The sequence below is a fragment of the Poecilia reticulata genome, chromosome 4 (genome assembly GCF_904066995.2).
Source record: "Poecilia reticulata chromosome 4, P_reticulata-male-v2, whole genome shotgun sequence".
Classification (NCBI taxonomy): domain Eukaryota; kingdom Metazoa; phylum Chordata; class Actinopteri; order Cyprinodontiformes; family Poeciliidae; genus Poecilia; species Poecilia reticulata.
Window position 1 is genome coordinate 16,257,172 of NC_088833.1, and position 18,532 is coordinate 16,275,703.

The 18,532-nt window shown below is 38.2% G+C and overlaps 2 protein-coding genes across 2 annotated transcripts in view; both read left to right on the top strand.

Moving 5' to 3' along the window:
* The first annotated feature begins 938 nt into the window (after positions 1 to 938).
* On the top strand, positions 939 to 4,648 carry LOC103464131 (claudin-19-like). The gene is made up of 4 exons (XM_008408006.3): positions 939 to 1,539; positions 1,620 to 1,784; positions 3,752 to 3,830; positions 3,975 to 4,648. The coding sequence occupies exons 1-4, from the start codon at positions 1,338 to 1,340 to the stop codon at positions 4,135 to 4,137; spliced, it is 609 nt and encodes a 202-aa protein (XP_008406228.1). The 5' UTR covers positions 939 to 1,337; the 3' UTR covers positions 4,138 to 4,648.
* Positions 4,649 to 8,249: 3,601 nt separating this feature from the next.
* p3h2 (prolyl 3-hydroxylase 2) overlaps positions 8,250 to 18,532 on the top strand; it is a 48,091-nt gene continuing 37,808 nt past the window's right edge. The window contains exon 1 of the mRNA XM_081606368.1: positions 8,250 to 8,886. Coding sequence (XP_081462494.1) covers positions 8,416 to 8,886 — 471 coding nt within the window. The 5' untranslated portion in view covers positions 8,250 to 8,415. The remainder of the gene's footprint in view (positions 8,887 to 18,532) is intronic.

The following is an 18,532-nucleotide window of genomic DNA, read 5'->3' on the forward strand; positions in this document are numbered from 1 at the left end:
TGTCTTGCCAAATCTTTGCTGATGACATGCAACTTTATAGATTTGAACTTAGCTTTGAACTTTGAAGTGACTTAATTCCCATACAGCCAATGAGTAAGTGTGTGCATAAGGCCAGTGAGTGGACTAGTCAGAAGCTCCTTAGTGCAGACGAGACAAAAGTCGTTGTTTTTGGATAAAAAAATACAGGGTAAGAATTGGTGACTAATTACTCGGTGGAGACAAGTACTTCACAAACCCATCCTATTGGTTGCTTTTTATTCAAACCTGTAAATATTAACATCAGAGAAAGCCTTGCTTCCTGTTTTTGAAGGATAATTTTTAGGGAAGAAATTTACAGAAGTGAGAAAAGCCGTTTAGTGTTTATGCTCCTCAATTTTGGAGCAAATGTGACCAGAAACAGATTTCAATTCTGTTAGAATTACTATGTTTGTTATTATTCTTACATTTGTAATTTTATGTTACTAGTTGTTTTCTATTTAGAGGTTTAGTGTTCAAATTTGTTAAAACTGCGGAGACACAATTAAATCTTTCCTTAATCTCAAGCATGTTTTTACAGAGGGTGACTTAGATCTTCCTGGGATACTCCTGAGCTGTAAACCTGTCTATGTGTTAATTTAGTTTCTGTCTCCCTTCTTTGTTTCTGAATCCACATCCTACAGTGAAGGTAGGATGTGGGTTTCACCCCCTTCCATTCCTTTTCACACCCTTCTTGCTTATAAAAGAGACAAACAAACTGAAGGTTTTCAGAACACATGGAGAGTGGCTTGGAGAAGCTGTTCGCTGTGTCTTCTACTTCTGCAGACGTTTGGTTGAAAACTCATATCTTCTTTTATGTAAGTTTGAGAAAACACCTAGCAAATTCAGTTGTTTAAATTGTGCCAGCACATGTTCACTTTACCAAATTTAAAACGAGCATTATTTTACTTTTAATTTGTTTTGCATTTGTGTATTAATAATGTATGGGTTACTCAATAATGCTATACTTTTTTGTACAGTTCTTGTCTTTACCGTGGTTTTCCTTATAACTTCTTTATTTGCAGTCATACACTCTGAATTAACTTACAAGTGAATTTTCAGTAGTGTCTGCGCATTTTCCACATCATCCATCACTTTAATTGATAAGACTTCCGGATGACATATTTACACCCCCAATCAGCAGTGAAGTAAGATCCCCTTATGCGTCACCAGTCCGGGGCTTTAAATACTGGCGTCCACTGAGCGCAGCAATTAGAGCGTCTTTTAGGAAGCAGACACAGCGGTCAAATAAGCGACCACTGGCTTTACTTTAACATTTTTCAGATTGCTGAACTCACCCGCTGCGCTTTTACCTGGACAGGATGGCCAGCTCTGGACTGCAGATCGTTGGTTTTCTCCTCTCCTTAGTTGGAGTCTCTGCTACTATTGCCGCTACTTTCATGGTCGAGTGGGGAAAGGAGAGTCAAGCAAAACACCGAACCTATGACGGTCTGTGGATGTCCTGCAGCGGCACCTCCGAGAGGGCCACCTGCGAAAATTACAAGTATCTACTGAAACTCCCAAGTAAGTTTCAGCGCTTATTCTATGAGATGTTCCACTTAAAAGTGACCTGCGTTTAAGCTTTCTGTTTTGTGATCCTGCAGTTGAGGTCCAGGTCACTAGAGCACTGATTCTGGTCAGCCTCTTCCTCTCCGCCGTGGCGCTGATTGTCTCCATACTGGGAATGAAGTGCACTCGCTTCATGGATGCGATGCCACAGAGCAAAGTCAAAGCAGCTGTCTGCGGAGGAGGGCTGTTCATACTCGCTGGTAGGAATGACATGACTGAATATAAATATATCGTCATCTGCCTAAAAAAAATCTTTTGGGCGGAAAAATGTAGTAGTTTTTTTTTTGTCAAAATCATGTTGGCAAATAAAAAAAAATATTATTTAAGTCATTATTTTAGGAAGGTGGTGATATTGTACTTCGCTGATCGGTGCCTTTCTTTGTCAATTATTATTTTTCAAATGTCCTTGGAAATAAGATCTGAGGTTATCATTTCATAATGACAACTTGATAGTAAGTAATTAATTTACACCAGTGGTCAGTAGTTGCAGCTTTTTACTGGTAAATATTGAACCTGTTAGTTGCTGTTAATTTGTTTATTCTGTGTAATGGAGGTTTTTGAAATGGATAAGATGACTCTGTGGTCAGGGTGGAATGGACTGTTGTTTAGGACCAATTACAGCACTGACTGTGAATAAAATTTATAAAGTAACTTATATTTGCAGTGGATGATGGATGGATGCTCTTTGGTGCTGTGCACTGTATGAAATTATGGCTTTAACTCTGCTGCTGTCCAAAGGAACTGACTTTAGTGTCTAATATGCAACACTAGACTGATTAAACTTGAACTTGGCTATTCAGCAATGAACAGAGACTTAAATGTAATCTGATATGTATGGATTTTAGATCCCTGTTCATTTAGTTCTTAATGTACCTGCAAAGTTATTTGAAAAACTTTTCTTTTGCATATCAGACTATCAGGGAACTATATGTTTGTGTTTGGTTGTGTGTGGAGGAATGGAAGATGCTCCTCAAAGATGTGGTTGCCCAAAGCATCATTCACACAAGAGACATCACTGCTCTTTTTTGAAAAACACAACTTTTTTTGTTTTGTGGCCAAATATTTAATTAAATAACATAAAATATTACAAACGGGATTTTTGAAAACAAGTCAAGCAGTGTTTTTTTTTTCTTCTGATGTGGGTGGTTCATGCTTCATCCTAGTTAAAGATTGTTAAATGTAAACATATGTATTACTAGTCTTTAAATGATATTAGATGTTGCAAATGAATGCAGGACATTTAATATATCACAACACAGGGACACCATGAGTGTAAGGAAAGTCGAACAGAATTTCTTAGAGTAAACCAAAGGTAGTAGTTACTACATTTAAAAGCTAAAATCAGAAATATCTTTGATGCCATGAAATTCCCAACAAGGTGAGAGAGCAAAATGCTGAACATGTGCTCACACTCAGTCACTGTTGCTCCCTCAGCATGCTTTCAATCCAAAATGTTTTTCTGTTTTTAACCTTGTTTTCCATGGTCGCTACTGTCTTTTATCAGTAGCGATAAAAGACAGAAACAAAAATGCATAAATGAAAACCTCTCATTTAAGTATGGAAATGTAAATAAAACCAGAATAAAATATTATTAACTAGAGAAGAACAAAGTAGAAACGCAGCCATCCTGAGAGCGTTCCGCAGTGAAAAGTGTTTAAAGTTTAATAGCGGTGCTGAGGCCAAATACTTCAATTACTGAACTACATGGCTTAAATAATGTTTATGTAAAGTATAGGTTTATTGACCTTTTTTTGTCTTCACATAGTTATTTAACTTAGAAGACTGTGAAGTTTAAAAATGCTGGTACTTGCTTGTTTAGATATTTTAAATGGAAATGTGTGCAGTTATGACCAACAATTATTAGCTTCCAAAAGTCAAGTTGAAGAATATTGTTTTCATCTCAGTATAAATCTTATATATCTGCTTATCTATTCAGTCATCAACTAAAATTAGTTTAAATGGAAAAAATAATAATCATGATTAATAAATTCAAAAGCTTCTAAATATTGTTTTCAAATGCATTCCATCGTTAATTTAAACACATTTAGCAGCAAGGGGCTTGTTTTGTTTTCTTTCTGTTTTCCTTGTATTTTACATTAATCATGAACAAATTAAGCTCAGACATGACTGCAGATGACACTTTTTAACAATATTTTTCTTAACTCAGGTGTCTTGACCATCATCGTTACCTCCTGGTACGTCAGTAGGATGGTTGAGGTCAACGAAAAGGCACATCGACTCCAAAAGTAAGTAGAAGAGAAGAGTGACTGACTCACACATAACGCACAAACAAAAGCACTCAGCTGATAAGGAGATGTGCACCTAAATGTGTGTGTGTGTGTGTGTGTGTGTGTGTGTGTGTGTGTGTGTGTGTGTGTGTGTCTTTGCAGCAGAGAATTTGGTCACGCAGTGTTCGTCAGCTGGGCAGGTGGATTCTTCACTGTGCTCGGAGGAGTGATCCTGAGCTTACGGAGATGTTGGGGGTTCAGTGGGTCATCAGAGTCCATAAGCACCAATCAGCTTCTCTCCACTGCTAAGTCCAATTACGTCTAGAAGAGAAGTTTGGACTCCTCGCCCCATGGTGGGATAACTGTGCATTGTGTCCCATTTTCAGATGTATAAATGTAAAAAGAAAAAAAAATGCAATATTGAAAGTTTTCTATAAGTTGATTTTAATATGATGACATTTTGTACAATCATGTGTAGTCTCTCCACCTTTCTCCTGTTTCCTTGCTGTAAAGTTTGCTACACCTTCTGTTGGGCCTCACACTGTCAATATGTTCTGCATTTGTTAATTACATGTCTCATAGTTTTATATTATTGTTCTTGTACATGGATGTTTCTACACTACATTACACTGCATGATTGTTTTTATCTTGTTTTCAGCACAGTGGTTTAAGTGGAAATCGTTTTCTAAAGCCAACGCAGAAAACATAAATATTCCAAGGAAAGCCTAAACGTGCTAATAACAGAATAAATATGATGATGGATATGGTCTTGAATTACACTCTGATTGCTTCCTTATTTTGTATTTATTCAGCAATAAAGAAAAAACTTGATTATGTTTACAGTTGTTTTGTGAGTTTATATATATATATATAAAAAAACATTTTTTGCAGTGATATTTTAGAATGTTTACCAGATTGCATGAATCTAAGCTGGCCCTGGTTTAAAATAGGTAAATTCAAATGTAGCATGTCCAAAACTTTGCCATTTAGGCATTAATTGACATGAACTGATGGGTTTATTAATTGGTTTAATGATGTTTTTTTCTACTTTTTGAATTAGATTCATGTAAAATAAATGTGTTCTTATTGTTGCACTCAGTGAAACTTTTCTGAAATAATTATTTTTAAGTTAAGATGGTGCTCTAAAGTGGCAGATATATAACCTCTTGGTAAACGAAAAGCAGCAATGAACGTGCGAAGAACTCATGCACCAGCAATCAGAGCTTTTCCCACACTGAGACAATTTCCTTCCTGTAATTTGTATTGTCACTTCAACATCTTCATACTTCATGTTATCAGCATCCAAATGAGTGGGGCTATCAGAGGGAGAACAAATCTATCTGCATGACCTACTTTCGATTTGCCTTCCTATCAGAAAACACAGAAACCTGAAAAAAAGTTGTGAAGAAAGATGAACTCTGAAATGTGTGACTTCCAGAAAGTTGCTGTAAAAGACTGAAATGATCACATTATTTTTAGAACACGAAAAGAAAAATTTAGAAAGAAAACAGAACTCCGGGATACAAAATTCAACTTGAAATTTATATTTAGCAGTGTAATGGATTCGTCAATACCCTCCTTGGTGAAATTAGAACTTGCGATTTAATAATAAATTCATTTCAGGTCTCTTCAAATATGCTTCTATTCTCTCAGCTGAGATAAATGCTCTAATGTCTTTGCTAAAATGTCAGAGCTCAGTTCCCTTGTGTTTTCAGCAGATAGGCTGTGTTTCACAGGACTGGCCCTCTCCTTGAAGGAGTCTGATGATGGTCAGCCCTTCCTGATTTCCAAGAAGCGGTGGGTACAGCAGGAAGAAAATCATGGGCTGAAATGATGTGCTGCGTGATATCAATGTCATTTTCTTCTGGTTGTGTTTTTTTTAATGATGTAAAAAAAAAAAACAAAAAAAAACTGATATCGTCTTTTATTGTGTATAAAGTGAGGTCATTCAAAACTGTCCAAGTCTCTAAAACATGAAAAAGAAATAAAGTTTTGTTCAAAAACAACTTAATCACAATAGAAATACCACGTAGGCTCAGTTTATCTCAGCATGAGTGCAATTACCCAAAACAAATTAACTTCAACAGAGAATATATACCGCATATGAAGTTATATTTAATTATATGATTCTACATGTTTTTAGATTCAGTCTCTCACAAATGTTGTATGACAAACATGTTGACTATATTGATTATAGATTATGAAATATCGATATATAGAACTTAATGTTCCTCCATTATTAAAAACCCACTTGTACATGCTGGGTCATAAAGGAAAATTGTTTTCTTTCTCTGAATGTTTGTGTTTATTAATAATAATAATAATAATAATAATAATAATAATAATAATAATAATAATAATAATAATAATAATAATTTCCTTCCAGATCTCCTGTGTTCAATCATGTGCCAGACTTTTATAATGTTATGTTGCAGTATTTTTACAATATTTGATTTAAGATGGTCTATCTATGTTTATTTCATTCCTAAGAATGAATAAATGTGCAGTAAATGCCATTTTAACATGAAAAAAACATTGATTTGCTTCACTGCCACCTAGTGGTTAAATCATCATGTGGTGGAGTTTAAAATCTGCTTCTAAATGATTAATAAAATGGTAAAAAAGTGAGATAGACTCAAATAGCAGATTAATTTGTCAGACTGAAATACCTTTAAACAGATATTAATCACATATTTCATCAAGATGTTATGTCTTTAATAAATATGTTTACTTTTGATCTGATGTAATATTTTAATCCTAAATATTGTGTCTTCAATGTAAGCAGGAAATTGACATAATATTCACAAATAAATTCTTGAAAACCTCAGTAGGTGATTAATGTTTCACTTTCTGAACTGAATTACTGACAAAATTAACTTTTTACTCTGAGTGAAATAGTTCAGACACAGTAATTTTACAACTTAGAAAGTTGTAAAATTGCTTTTCATCAGAGTCCATAAGCACCAATCAGCTTCTCCTTGTTGTTGTACAACAACATGTGGTTTTCAATATCAATACATTTTGTTGTAATTAAAAATACCCTTCATAGATTATGAATTGTTTACAATTAAGACCCAATATTTGTTCTGACAGAAACAAGTAATATTGTTACGGAACTTGCATATCCCCGCTTTGACCGCCTGAGGGAGACATTGTCCCAATATTAGACAAGGGTCCGAATCAGAATGTGAACGCAGTTTCCCTTGAAGCTTATTCTGGACAATATAAATGTCCAGAATAAACTTCGCTATGTGTGTCCTTGTGAATTAATTCAATGAATAGGAGCAACAAAACGACAGAAGGTCTGGAATACAAGACATTTATGCTAAGAAACATGAGTATTTTTAGACAGTTTGGGGTCAGAATGTATTTTGCTTTGAGCAAACTCAGTGTTTCATAAGTTGCTGAATGGTGAGTTGTGTAAAACAATAATCTTTAAGCAATTCTTGAAGGCTGGTAGAAAGTCTAAGTGGTTTACTTATAATGCCTTGAAAAACTGTTAAGCCACATTTTTCTGCAGTTACATCACCAAGACTTTTGGCTAAACTGTTAGACTGACTGAAGAACTGATTTTCAAGTTGTGCCACAAATCATTAACATTAGGTCTGAACTTTGACTGGACCACTGTAACACATCAATTGGGTTTGCTCTAGGTCAGTCCATTGCAACTCTAGCTTTACGTTTACAAGGCGAAACTCTAACCAAGTTCCCTCTACCATGTTTTCTTCCAGTATCACCTCATATTTACCATCTTCAATTCAACTCTGACTATATTCCCTATCTCTGCTAAAGAAGGGGTCTCCCCATAGCATAATGCTGCCAATAATGTGTTTTACAGTGGTCATGGCTAAAATATTTTTGCTTGCGCTATCAATGATGTCTTCTTGCCTTTTCTATAAACTGAACTCTTTCTGTCAGCACATTGCTCTTCCTGCCTGGGTTGACGGCCATGGCTTGGCAGGTATTCAGCGTTCAGTGAAATCCTGAAAACTTGAGAAATTGTCTCATAACCCAGCCCTACTTTCAAATTCTCCACAACTTCATCCTCGACCTTTCAGCTGTGTTTCCTGGTCGTCATGATGCTGTTTGTTCACTAATGTTCTCTAAACATCCATTGAAAGAACAGCTGTGTTTATGTTTATGCTTAGATTAAATCAGCCACAGACGGACTCCATTTATTAATCACAAAACTTCCGAAGGAAAAGTTATGTGGAAACCCCCCCCCAAAAGACTAGGATTCAAATTTACATAGATCTTTTAAAAGCAAAAAGCTCACATATCGATGTGTAAATAGATTCTCTAATATTTAGTTATATAAATGTCTGTGGTTGGTATGCCAGTGATGGGATCGTGTTTATCCTCCCCCCTGCAGGATTCCTCTGCCTCCCACCATCTGGCCTGTCTGCTGGTCAGCAGCCCTGATTGTGCGCTATAGCCATTCATCTCACGGGAGGGAGGGGAGGAGTTTATGGAGCCAATGAGGGGTCTTAACATGTGTGTTCCCGGTCCACTGCCAATATTTCCGCCTCTGCTCCCGTGCTGAATGGATCTATGAGGAAGCCTGTGAATTTACTGTAAACCGAGGCTGCGCTCATTGCTTTGGATGAGCCTCCAGCCGTCTCCTGCTGCTCTCCGCCCGAAACCGAGGCAGAGGATGGATGGAAACTTGTGTCCGCTGGTGATCCTGTCTGTGTTCCTGCTGTCCAGCGACTTGCGGCTCTGCTCAGCTGCCTTCCTGGAGCCGGTCGACCTGTTGTACGATAGCGCCGTGCGGGCTTTCTACGGCGGCGACTATGAGAGCGTGGTGCGCTACATGGAGGGAGCGCTCAGCAGCCACGGGGGAGTCCGGCGCACCCGGGTCCGGTGCCGGCTGAGGTGCCAGGACCAGCACCCGTTTCATGAAACCCTCTCGGACCTGCGCTTCTTCGACGTGGTGCTGCGCAGGGCTGCGTGCATGAACGCATGCATTGAGGCGAAGCTTGGCACACAGTCCGTGCATAAGGTCAGCGATGAGGTCATACAGGACTTCAACAGGAGGATCCCCTACAACTATCTCCAGCTGGCTTATCAAAAGGTAAGGAGGCGACTGAATGGGAGCTATTGTTGTCTAGTTGCTTTGGTACGTGATCAGCTGTTCCTGCTGCTCAGAAAAGTGATGGAGAGACACAGAAGAGCACACCACTTGTTGCTCGCCTCCTGCCAGAACAACTATAAACCCAGAACACACAGCAAAGTGAAGTGGCTTTTATAGATTTTTTTTTCTGTTTTTATTTTATTTTTTTACCACACCAAATGTTTCAGATCATTAAAAACAACAACAACAACTTCTTATCAGACAAAGAAACTTTGAGTGCATACAACAAATAGGTTAGTAGTTTTAGTAAAAATAAACAGGATTCCACAGAATGAGTTACTGGGATGTTACTGGGATCCCTGGGTTTCCTCCTGGACTTGTTACCTTGTTATTGAATCTCGGAAAAGTGGAGGACCTTCCACTAACCAACCTGGCCTATCTTAAAACTTTAATTCCCCTTAAATCGTGATTTGATTTTGGTGAACTTCAAATGGCTCGGGTTCATCAGCCACATGAAGATTGCTGCCGCATGTGTGTGGTCAAGTTCACTTAAACAAAGCCTGTCTGACAACAGAGAATGGGCTAAGAGATCTCAAAACACAACACAGTATTCACCAGTCTGAAAACGTTCAGGAACAAAGTCACTAATAATTCCAGCAAACCTTTATGTGAAAGCCTTTATTCTTAAATGGAGAAACTAAGGAACAGCAATGATGCTTTCCCAAAGTATCCACACTACTAAAATTACTTCAAGAGTGAACTCATGATTCATCCAAGAGTTAATAAAAGAACATAAAGCGTCATCTAAAGCACCGCAGACCTCACTTTCTTAATTAAGATCAGTGTTCCTGATTCAACAATAAGAGACAAAAATGTCTTCCATGGGAGAGATCCAAGGTGAGAATTACTGCTGCCAAAACAGAACACAAACAAAAAAAGACATATTGATTCTCCCCAAGCGTTATTAGAAATTATCTCACTGACTGATTAAATAAAAGAGGAATTTTTATATCTTGAAATAAAACACATTCCAGAAAAAAGAAAAAAAAAACACATGGGATAGTGAGACATGGTGGTTGTGTGATGCTCTGGGACCATTAACAACCAGTTATTAGGTTTAATCATCAATCAATCAGCACATTTCAGCATCAAGGCCTTTCAACGTGCTTTACATCATAAAAACAACAGCCAACAATTGAAACATAAATTAAACACTTTGTCTGGCGGCATTTTTACACATCAGAATATTTATCAATGTTTCATTTATAATGTTTCAAAAGCAGTGTTTCAACTGTTTCGCAGTTTTCAGGAAGTTTGTTCCAGATTTGTGGCGCATAGATGCTTGAATGCTGCTTCTCCATGTTTGGTTCTGGTTCTGGGGATGCAGAGCAGACCAGAACCAGAAGGCCTGAGGGGTCTACGAGGTCGATACAATAACAGATCTTTAATGTATTGCGGTGCTAAACCGTTCAGTGATTTATAAACTAACAGTATTTTAAAGTCTTTTCTTTGAGCTATAGGCAGCCAGCATAGGGACTGTAGAAATGGGTGATGTGCTCCATCTTCCTGGTTTTAGAACGCGAGCAGCAGCGTTCTGGATCAGCTGCAGCTGTCTGATTGATTCTTTTAGGCAGACCTATGAAGATACTGTTGCAGTAATCAATTTGACTAAAGAAAAACACATGGGTGAGTTTCTCTGGAACTTGCTGAGACATTAGTCTTCTAATCCTGGAAATGTTCTTTAGGTGATAGAAGGCCGACTTTGTAGCTTTCTTTATGTGGCTCTGAAGGTTCAAGTCCGAGTCTATCACTACACCCAGGTTTCAGGCCAGGTTTAATGACAAATAGTTTTTCACCGCACCAAAGCTTCAATCTGCTTCGAACATCCTGAATGCATTTGAATTTAATCAAAACCAGAACTCTCTTAATTATGCACTCAGTGGATGAATCACAACAGCTTGATTCTGCATATCGTACCACTTTATACACTTGCTTCACTACTTTGGAACAAATGTTTGCGGATGTCTTTCTCTGTTTTCCAATCCTCAACACACCACAGTCAGCTGATTGCTCTCTCCACACACACATGTCCAAAACAAAGTACACCATGAGCTTCAGCCCCCTGCCTTCTGTTGAGTTCAAGCTGTGGGAACGACTCCAGAGAGACAAGACAGAAGAAATTCACTAGTGTGTAAATCTTTTTTTTTTTTTTTTTTATTGTTTTTTGCCATGTTTGTCCTAGGAGTGCACAAACATACCAGTGTTTACTGAGAACAGGCATAGCTTCACACTCCTAAGTGTCTTCCTACATGTGGTTTTATGTAGAAAGAGCCGATTTGGTTAATTGCATGTTTTTGTTTATGTGTTTTGTGGGCAAGAAGAAGAATGTAGTGGTTGTACTTTTGTGTCCAAACCTGGCAGTGACGACGGAGGAGAGCCGAAAATATCAGCTTCGGACTCGGGTCAGTTGCATGTCAGGTCTGAGTTAGAGAGTGGAACATTTACACAGCAATGTAAAGGATTAACAAAAGCCTTCAAGTGACACTTTAACCCACTTGGAGCTTGCCTGGAAAGTTAGCATCTTCTGCTTCGCGTGTATCTGAGACCCAGACGACTTCCCCTTGCTGCTGGCTGTGGATCTCTTTCACACACTGGGTTGATGACTCTCACAAACAGCAGCAGACTATCAGTCTTCTTACTGTTTATATTCAAACAGAGTCTCCCTTTTTTCTGGAGAGGAACATAAAGATTAAAAGCAGAGCTGACCGTCATAAAAGTCCGCTCTCCTCATGTCTAGACTTGAGGATAGTCATGTCCAGATGCCTATCCAGCTGTAAAAATAGAACTAATCTGTGTGAAGAGGATGTGATGTCTTTAACATCTGCCTGAGGAAGAAGTGTCTTTAATGTTGGAGCAGATTGTTTTGGGCCCCCTTGCGATCTGAGGTCTGTATGAGCTGAGGAGATGCAGGCATGTCCATGTGGATCCCACCAGCAGGAGGTTCTCCTCTCACCTGACTGATCCTTACTGACACACCCAAAACAAGGCCGTTTTCACTATTCACATCTCCCACTCTTCTGCCACTGTACTTTGCATGAGATCGACCGACACGAAAGACACAAAATGCAGCTCCTCCAAAGGGATGGAGGAGCTGCAGCGACCCACAGCTCAGGTGGGTTTACTATTAAGTCATGTACTCCACAAATCTGCTCTTCATGAACAGTGGCAAGAAGTTATTGTTTGGAAGAAAAAACTAGAAGTCCCGTCTGTAGATTTCTATAATCCAAGTAGAGGAGATGTTCTGAATGTTCTGAGGATGAGACCACAACTGGACCTTTTGACAAACATGAAAAACAGTACTTGTGGTGGGAAGGTAACACCTTGAACACACCCCATATTGAAACATGTTGGTGACAGTATTATGCTGTGGGGAAGGCTTTCTTTAGCACTTGCAGGGAAGCTGGTCAGAGTTGGAGGTGAATATGGGACAATCCTTGAAGAAAAAACCTTAGTGACTGTAAAACACTTGAGACTTGGGCACGATTCAAGATGTCAAAAAGTCAAATCCGTGTGAACACTTGTGTAATGCGTGTATATGTGTTTGTTTGAGGGTAACCTGACAGTATTTGTGAAAATAAAAGACTTGCATGCATTTTTTATTATTCCAGTATCATACAGTCTCTGCCAGTTTCAATGCTGCCACTGGGATTGTTGGAAGTTGATGCACAGTGATCAACATCTCCATCTTCTGGTGTTCAAATATTCTATATTTCTAATGTAGTTTTGTTTGCTTTGTTCATAAAAAGAAGTGGGGGTGCCACCCTTCACTCATGGGCTGCAGTTGTCCCTGCATCTGATTGCAGCTCTTTCTGCTGCAGTTCAGCTACTGGAGGATCAAAGGCCCTGAACTACCTTCAGGGGCCAGAGGGGATTGGATATCCAGGGTTTTTACTCTTAATCTGATAGGCTTTTCGGTGGTGCTGTTCCAGGAAGTTTCATGTTTAATGCATCTGTTTATTGTGCCTCTTGTGATCACAGCAGATCTGGCCAGAGACAAAATATTTTTACTTTGCCCTGAAGTAGCGCAGACTGTAAAAGTTTGGGTTGCTCAAGGGAAGTCTCCCATGGCGTGTTGTGTGAATACACAGAAGCTGAAATACATACACAGCATTTGTGGATAGTCACACAATTAAAGGCAACAAAGTCAGAAATGCAACCAGAGGAAAAGCTTGTTTTACGGCTTTTAGGATAAATCTAACCTGACACGGAAAAGCAACCAGACCCATTTCATTCCTGCATATAACCAACAAGTTTTTTGAGACGGTGATGTCACAGTCCAACTTCAGGCTCACCTATGTCTGTTGCCCCTTGTGCAAACTTCAGTGTGTACGCACCAGTATTTATGGCAGTATTAAAGCTCTGACATAATTACTGCTCCCTTTTGCCTCATTTTCTGTGTTTCTGTGTGAATGAAAACATTTCAAGCTACTCATATTTTGCGAAACACCCATGTGGATAAGTCCTCAAAGGAGATGCCCAGAGTAAAAGTTTGAGTTGCTCAAGTCTCTGATGGCTCAACTGTTCTTTCTGCTGTGTCCTTTCACAAGATATAAAAACATGCATCAAATGCTAAAAGGAATAAGTTTGAGGAACCGTAGTTTTTTGTCATTGCGTGTGGCTTTTGTGTTCAGGTTTGGATTTTATTGGTTTCTTCATCACCCTAACCCTTACATTCTGTTTGTTCACATTTTATTTAACTTTTGTTCTCCACCTTCTGACCTGAAGCTTTCCAGCCAACTAAATGCACATCACCATCCTCATTGTGCTTTTATTCATCAATTTAAATACCAGATTGTTTTTGGTATTTTTTGTACTTGCTGCACAACAAACCCCTTTTAATTTCCCGTGGTCTTTCACCTTGCATTTCTGGTTTTCCTTAAAGCGACTTTGTGCTGAAGCTGAGTTGGATCTGCAACCTGCTGTCTACAGAGCGTAAATGTATATTTCTGTATATAATTTGGATCTTTTCTTTTAGTAAATGACACCTGCTCCTTATTGACACGGAAAGTTTTTTCCCCGTCAGTCTTGTTAAATTTTGGCGTAATGAGACTGCGAAAGGCTTCCGATGTCTTTTATAAAGGTTGCACAGATGTTGCCACAGTAAAGCAGAGCATCACCAGAGCAGAGTTTGCTGTGTAAATGCTCCTTTCTTCATCATAAGTGTGATAAATGAGTGTGCATACCTGTCTATTGTAAGCCAGTCTGGCAAAATCGGTTCCTACAAGTCATGATGCAGAAAATGGAAACTCTCACAATCACACATGTAACTATACGACTATGACTAATACAGGTTGCTTTATATATTCATCCTCTAAAAGTGTTTGTTCCAGAGTTCACTTTACTAGCCTAATATTTTCAAAATGCACTGAAGTTTGTCCTCTTTGGGGCTTTTGTAGAAATGCCTCTTGAAATTTTTGCCCCTTCTTTCTCCACAGTGACATTTATTATTTTATTACAGCATAGCAGCAGGCATCATTCAGCTCTCCTTAACTTAGATGTTCATGTGGTTAAACTTACTCGGCTGCATTCGTTGTAGTGGTTTTATATGCTGCAGAATGTGAAAGTTTTGTGCTTCATCCCAATTGAGGTCTAGAAATGTTTGTGGTCAGAAAAGCCTTTTTCATCTGCTGCTCATAAGAAAACATGCACTAAAGACTTTCTCTGACTTCAGAGCAGTAAAGCGTGAAAAAAAAACACTACTGTTTGCTTAAAGGCATGCAGATCATATACAGCCAAGTCAGATCTATGTGTTAGATGGAACCACACAGTCGTTTTGTGGTTATCCTGTTTGGAGAGCCACTTGGAGCTTGGAGCACGAGGCAAAGTGGTGAAGGAGTTTTTGGTTGGTGAGATCTGGACTCAAAGCCATTGTTTTTCTCCAAGCTTGTTTTGTGCAACACAAATTCCATATTGGAATTTCACACTTCATTGTTTTTTTTGTTCTTCAATTCCTCACTATTCTTAGTTGCAGACTTAAATGTAAAGTAATTTTATATATTGCCTACTATTAGGTTGGCACCCAGTCCTTGGTGCCAGAACATAAAAATCAGATTAGGTACTTTAAACAGACTTCCGTAACACAAGTCCCTAAAAAGGGTGTGTGTGTTTTTTTTTTTTTTGCAAGTGATCTAATCTAATTTGTGTCTAGACAGTGTGGACATATGTGCATTTTTTAATCTCAGTCTGGGCAACCAAAAGGAAACATTCCTTCATTCGGGGTTGCTCATTCTGTAAAACTTATATTTTTCTGTTAATTGAAAAGCTAATGTGGTTCAGATGTATTAGCCATTGTATTTGACTAACAATATAACAACAACGGAACATTTTTTTCAAATGTTTTACTGGCTCTAGTGGCCTTTATTTGAGCGTGGCCAGACAGGAAAGTGGGTAATGAAAGAGGGAGAAGAAAACATGTAGCAAAGGTCATGAGGTCGGGACTCAAACCTTTGACAGCCGAAGCGAAGAGCAAGGCCTCGACACCTCAACACCCCTAGATTTTATGTTTTCACAGCTGAAATATGGTTAACTTTGATCACATTTCCTTAAAATGACTCTAAATTGTGAGCTTTCTAAATGTTTGGTGCCTGCAGTAAAGGCAGTTATGTAGCACATGACAAGTTAATGAAAAGATTAATAGTGCCCTATGAAAATTTTATAGTTATAAAAGTAGTATTGAAGTGCTGTTAAACACAGCAAAAGATTTTTTAACACATCTTTGGAAACACTTTCCGTGGATGTTTTCATGTTGTCCTTTGCACTTAAAAACAGACTTTTTGCACAAAAACTAAAAGGACATGCAGAATCATTTTTAGCATACTTTAGTTTGAGTTGAGGGTCTATCCTGCAGAGTTTTATGTTTTTTGTTTATTTTTTGGTTTGCAACCTTAAAGCCCATTCTTGTGCAGAGCTGTAGTGATTGTCGTCTTTGTGAGTATAATTCCTAACTTGTCTGAGTTACTCAGCATCTTGGCAGTCCTGTGATCTTCAGAGACAATTCTCACCAGTTCTCTTTCTAACATCTTTCACTTTGTATTTCTGCCAGGCTTGTTCTGTTATCTATGTCTCTCTTTTGAAATTATTTACAATACTTCTTGCTCCTATTCTTAACACTCGAAATTGCTTTGATTATTTTATTCATCATTCTGCTCCTTTCTATTAACAATCTTTTAATAGTCTGAACTGATTTCTTAACTTGGAGAAAATGTTTAGTTTTAACTTCATTTCACAAGCTTTAAGCATTACAACGTTTGCAGCGCTCAACAGGGGTTGTTCTAGTTAATGGAAAAAGTCAGAGAGAGATTAATTTTTTTAACCTTGCTAAGTTTACTGTTTTTGTGAAGTCATTTAATTTTTTTGTTCCAAGTAAAACAATGTCAGCATCAAAAGCTAGGATTTTTACAAACACTTAAAATAATTAGCTTTGTTTGATAACACTTTAATTGTTGATGATTTTATTCATTATTTTAACTCCTATGTATCAACAATCTATTATTTTTTTCACATAAAATTTTGTGTGCTATGTTCGCACTGAGGCAAATATTTGTTTTGAAAAGAGAAAAAAAGTTTGTTTGGATTTGCAAAACAAACCATGATGAATCTGATTTGTAAAAATATATTTTATGTCTCTTAAACTCCGTTTATACTTTATATTTGTGGTACAATAACACACAAACAACATGACTCAAATGTTTCCTAGTGCTCCAGTCTCAGTTTAGCCTTTCACTGTGCCATTAGTGAAATCGGTTTACTCTCTGGACTCCTCTAAGTAGTGCTGTGCTTTGAACAAACAATCGGACATTGTAGCAAGTGGCTGTGGAAAAGGTCTTCTGCATGACTGGATTTGACTGGATAACACAGGAATGCTGGGGCATGCTGTGGCACCTTCGTTCGTCTTGGCCTAATTAAAAAGTTTACTGCTGCTGGTTAAGCAATGGCTTTTAAATACGGGAGTGATTTATGTGCTGGCATGGGATCTGAGTTGGAAGCAACTTAGTCCTGGCATCCTACAAATTGTGCATTAGGGTCCAAATGGAAAACATACTAATAAATTAATGTTATTTCCCCCCCCAAATTAATTTAGATATTTGTTACAATGAGTCTGGTCTCATCTCAGCCCAGCTCTCCTTTTTAAAGATCATAGAAGCTCTTGTTTAAAAAAAAAAGGAAGATTTGAGCTAAAATCAGGAATCCAATCAAATGAGTATCAATGTATTGTACTTGTTGAGTTTTCAGTGATTGACTGGGTTAGAAATGTCTTTTTTCCCCCCAATAAAAACATATCGTAGCTGTAAAATTTGGCTTCTTTGAGCATTTCCATTATCATACCAGCTAAAGTCTCCCACGCATCTGTGCAGACAAAATCAGGGATTGGGTGGAAAATGTTTTTGATTGCCAGGCATCTGTTTAGCTTCAGCAGTGACTTGAACTGTGGTCTCACCGCTGTGGGGCACAAGCAGAGGAAACGCCTCCATCTGCTTGATATCATTTTGTTTAAACACAAGAAAAATACCTTCTTTGTGTGTTATGTGACGTTTAACAGAGACAAACTGAGTGCATTTGCTTGAATTTTTGTTATTTCTAATAAATTAGATGGCAACAAAAGAAATGTATCCTTTGTTTAGCAGTCAATATACTTATAAAGTTTTTTTTTTTTTTTAGCTGTATGAGCAAAACATGCTAAAAGTAGCTGGTTAAAAATGTGGCATTTAATTTAAACCACCATGTTTGTTTACATCCCATTTCAGGCTCCTGAATAGACTTTAGTCCCCATAATAAACAGTTCTGGCTTTGACAGAGCCACGGAATGAATGTAAGCCATTTGTTGCAGTCCAAACAAAATATAAAATGTTCCGTGAGTGATTTTGTTTTTCTCCTGACTTTCCAGCTTCCAAATTAGCCTCATGCTGCCTCTGTCCTCTGCAGAGGATGTCTAAGTCCAAATGGACGAGGTTGCAGTAGGTCGTAAGGAAATATTTTGTTTTTAAAAGTGAATCTTTACATTTGCTCTGACTGTATACTGTTAAAAGTCTTATCACTGGAAGTTAATTTTGTAGAATGGTAAAGTATTATGTTAATGTCTGTCTATGTAACAGTGAAGTAGGATGGTAGGGCAGCGTCTAAGCATGCAGAAAGCGATTTATTGCTCACTGTGACATGTAGAGAACAAACAGACCCTAAAGCTCAAGTCAGAACCTCTTGAACTTTGACACGCTATCTGTGAAAGACTGCAACATTTTTGTTACATCCTCAGGCCAGATGAACCTCCTCGGTGATGCTGTTTTCACCTAGCATGATGTGATGGATCACATTTTTGTCTGTGTGGACCCAGGATTGACGGCCTCCACTCTTTACACCAAGCTGTGCTGACCTTTCTGGGATCAGCCCAGTTCCCCGTCCTGCTGTCATCTGGATGCAATTCAGCACGAGGAGCACCGGGCCGACGCGTTTGTTGATCGCACAGTTCTTTAGTCTTTGTGATGTTTGCTTTTGCGGTGTTTGCTTTCTGTCTTTGCTGTGCCGTATACTGTGTAAAAGCATGCACACATCTTCCACTTTCTATTGCATAATCACAAACAAAACATGTTTT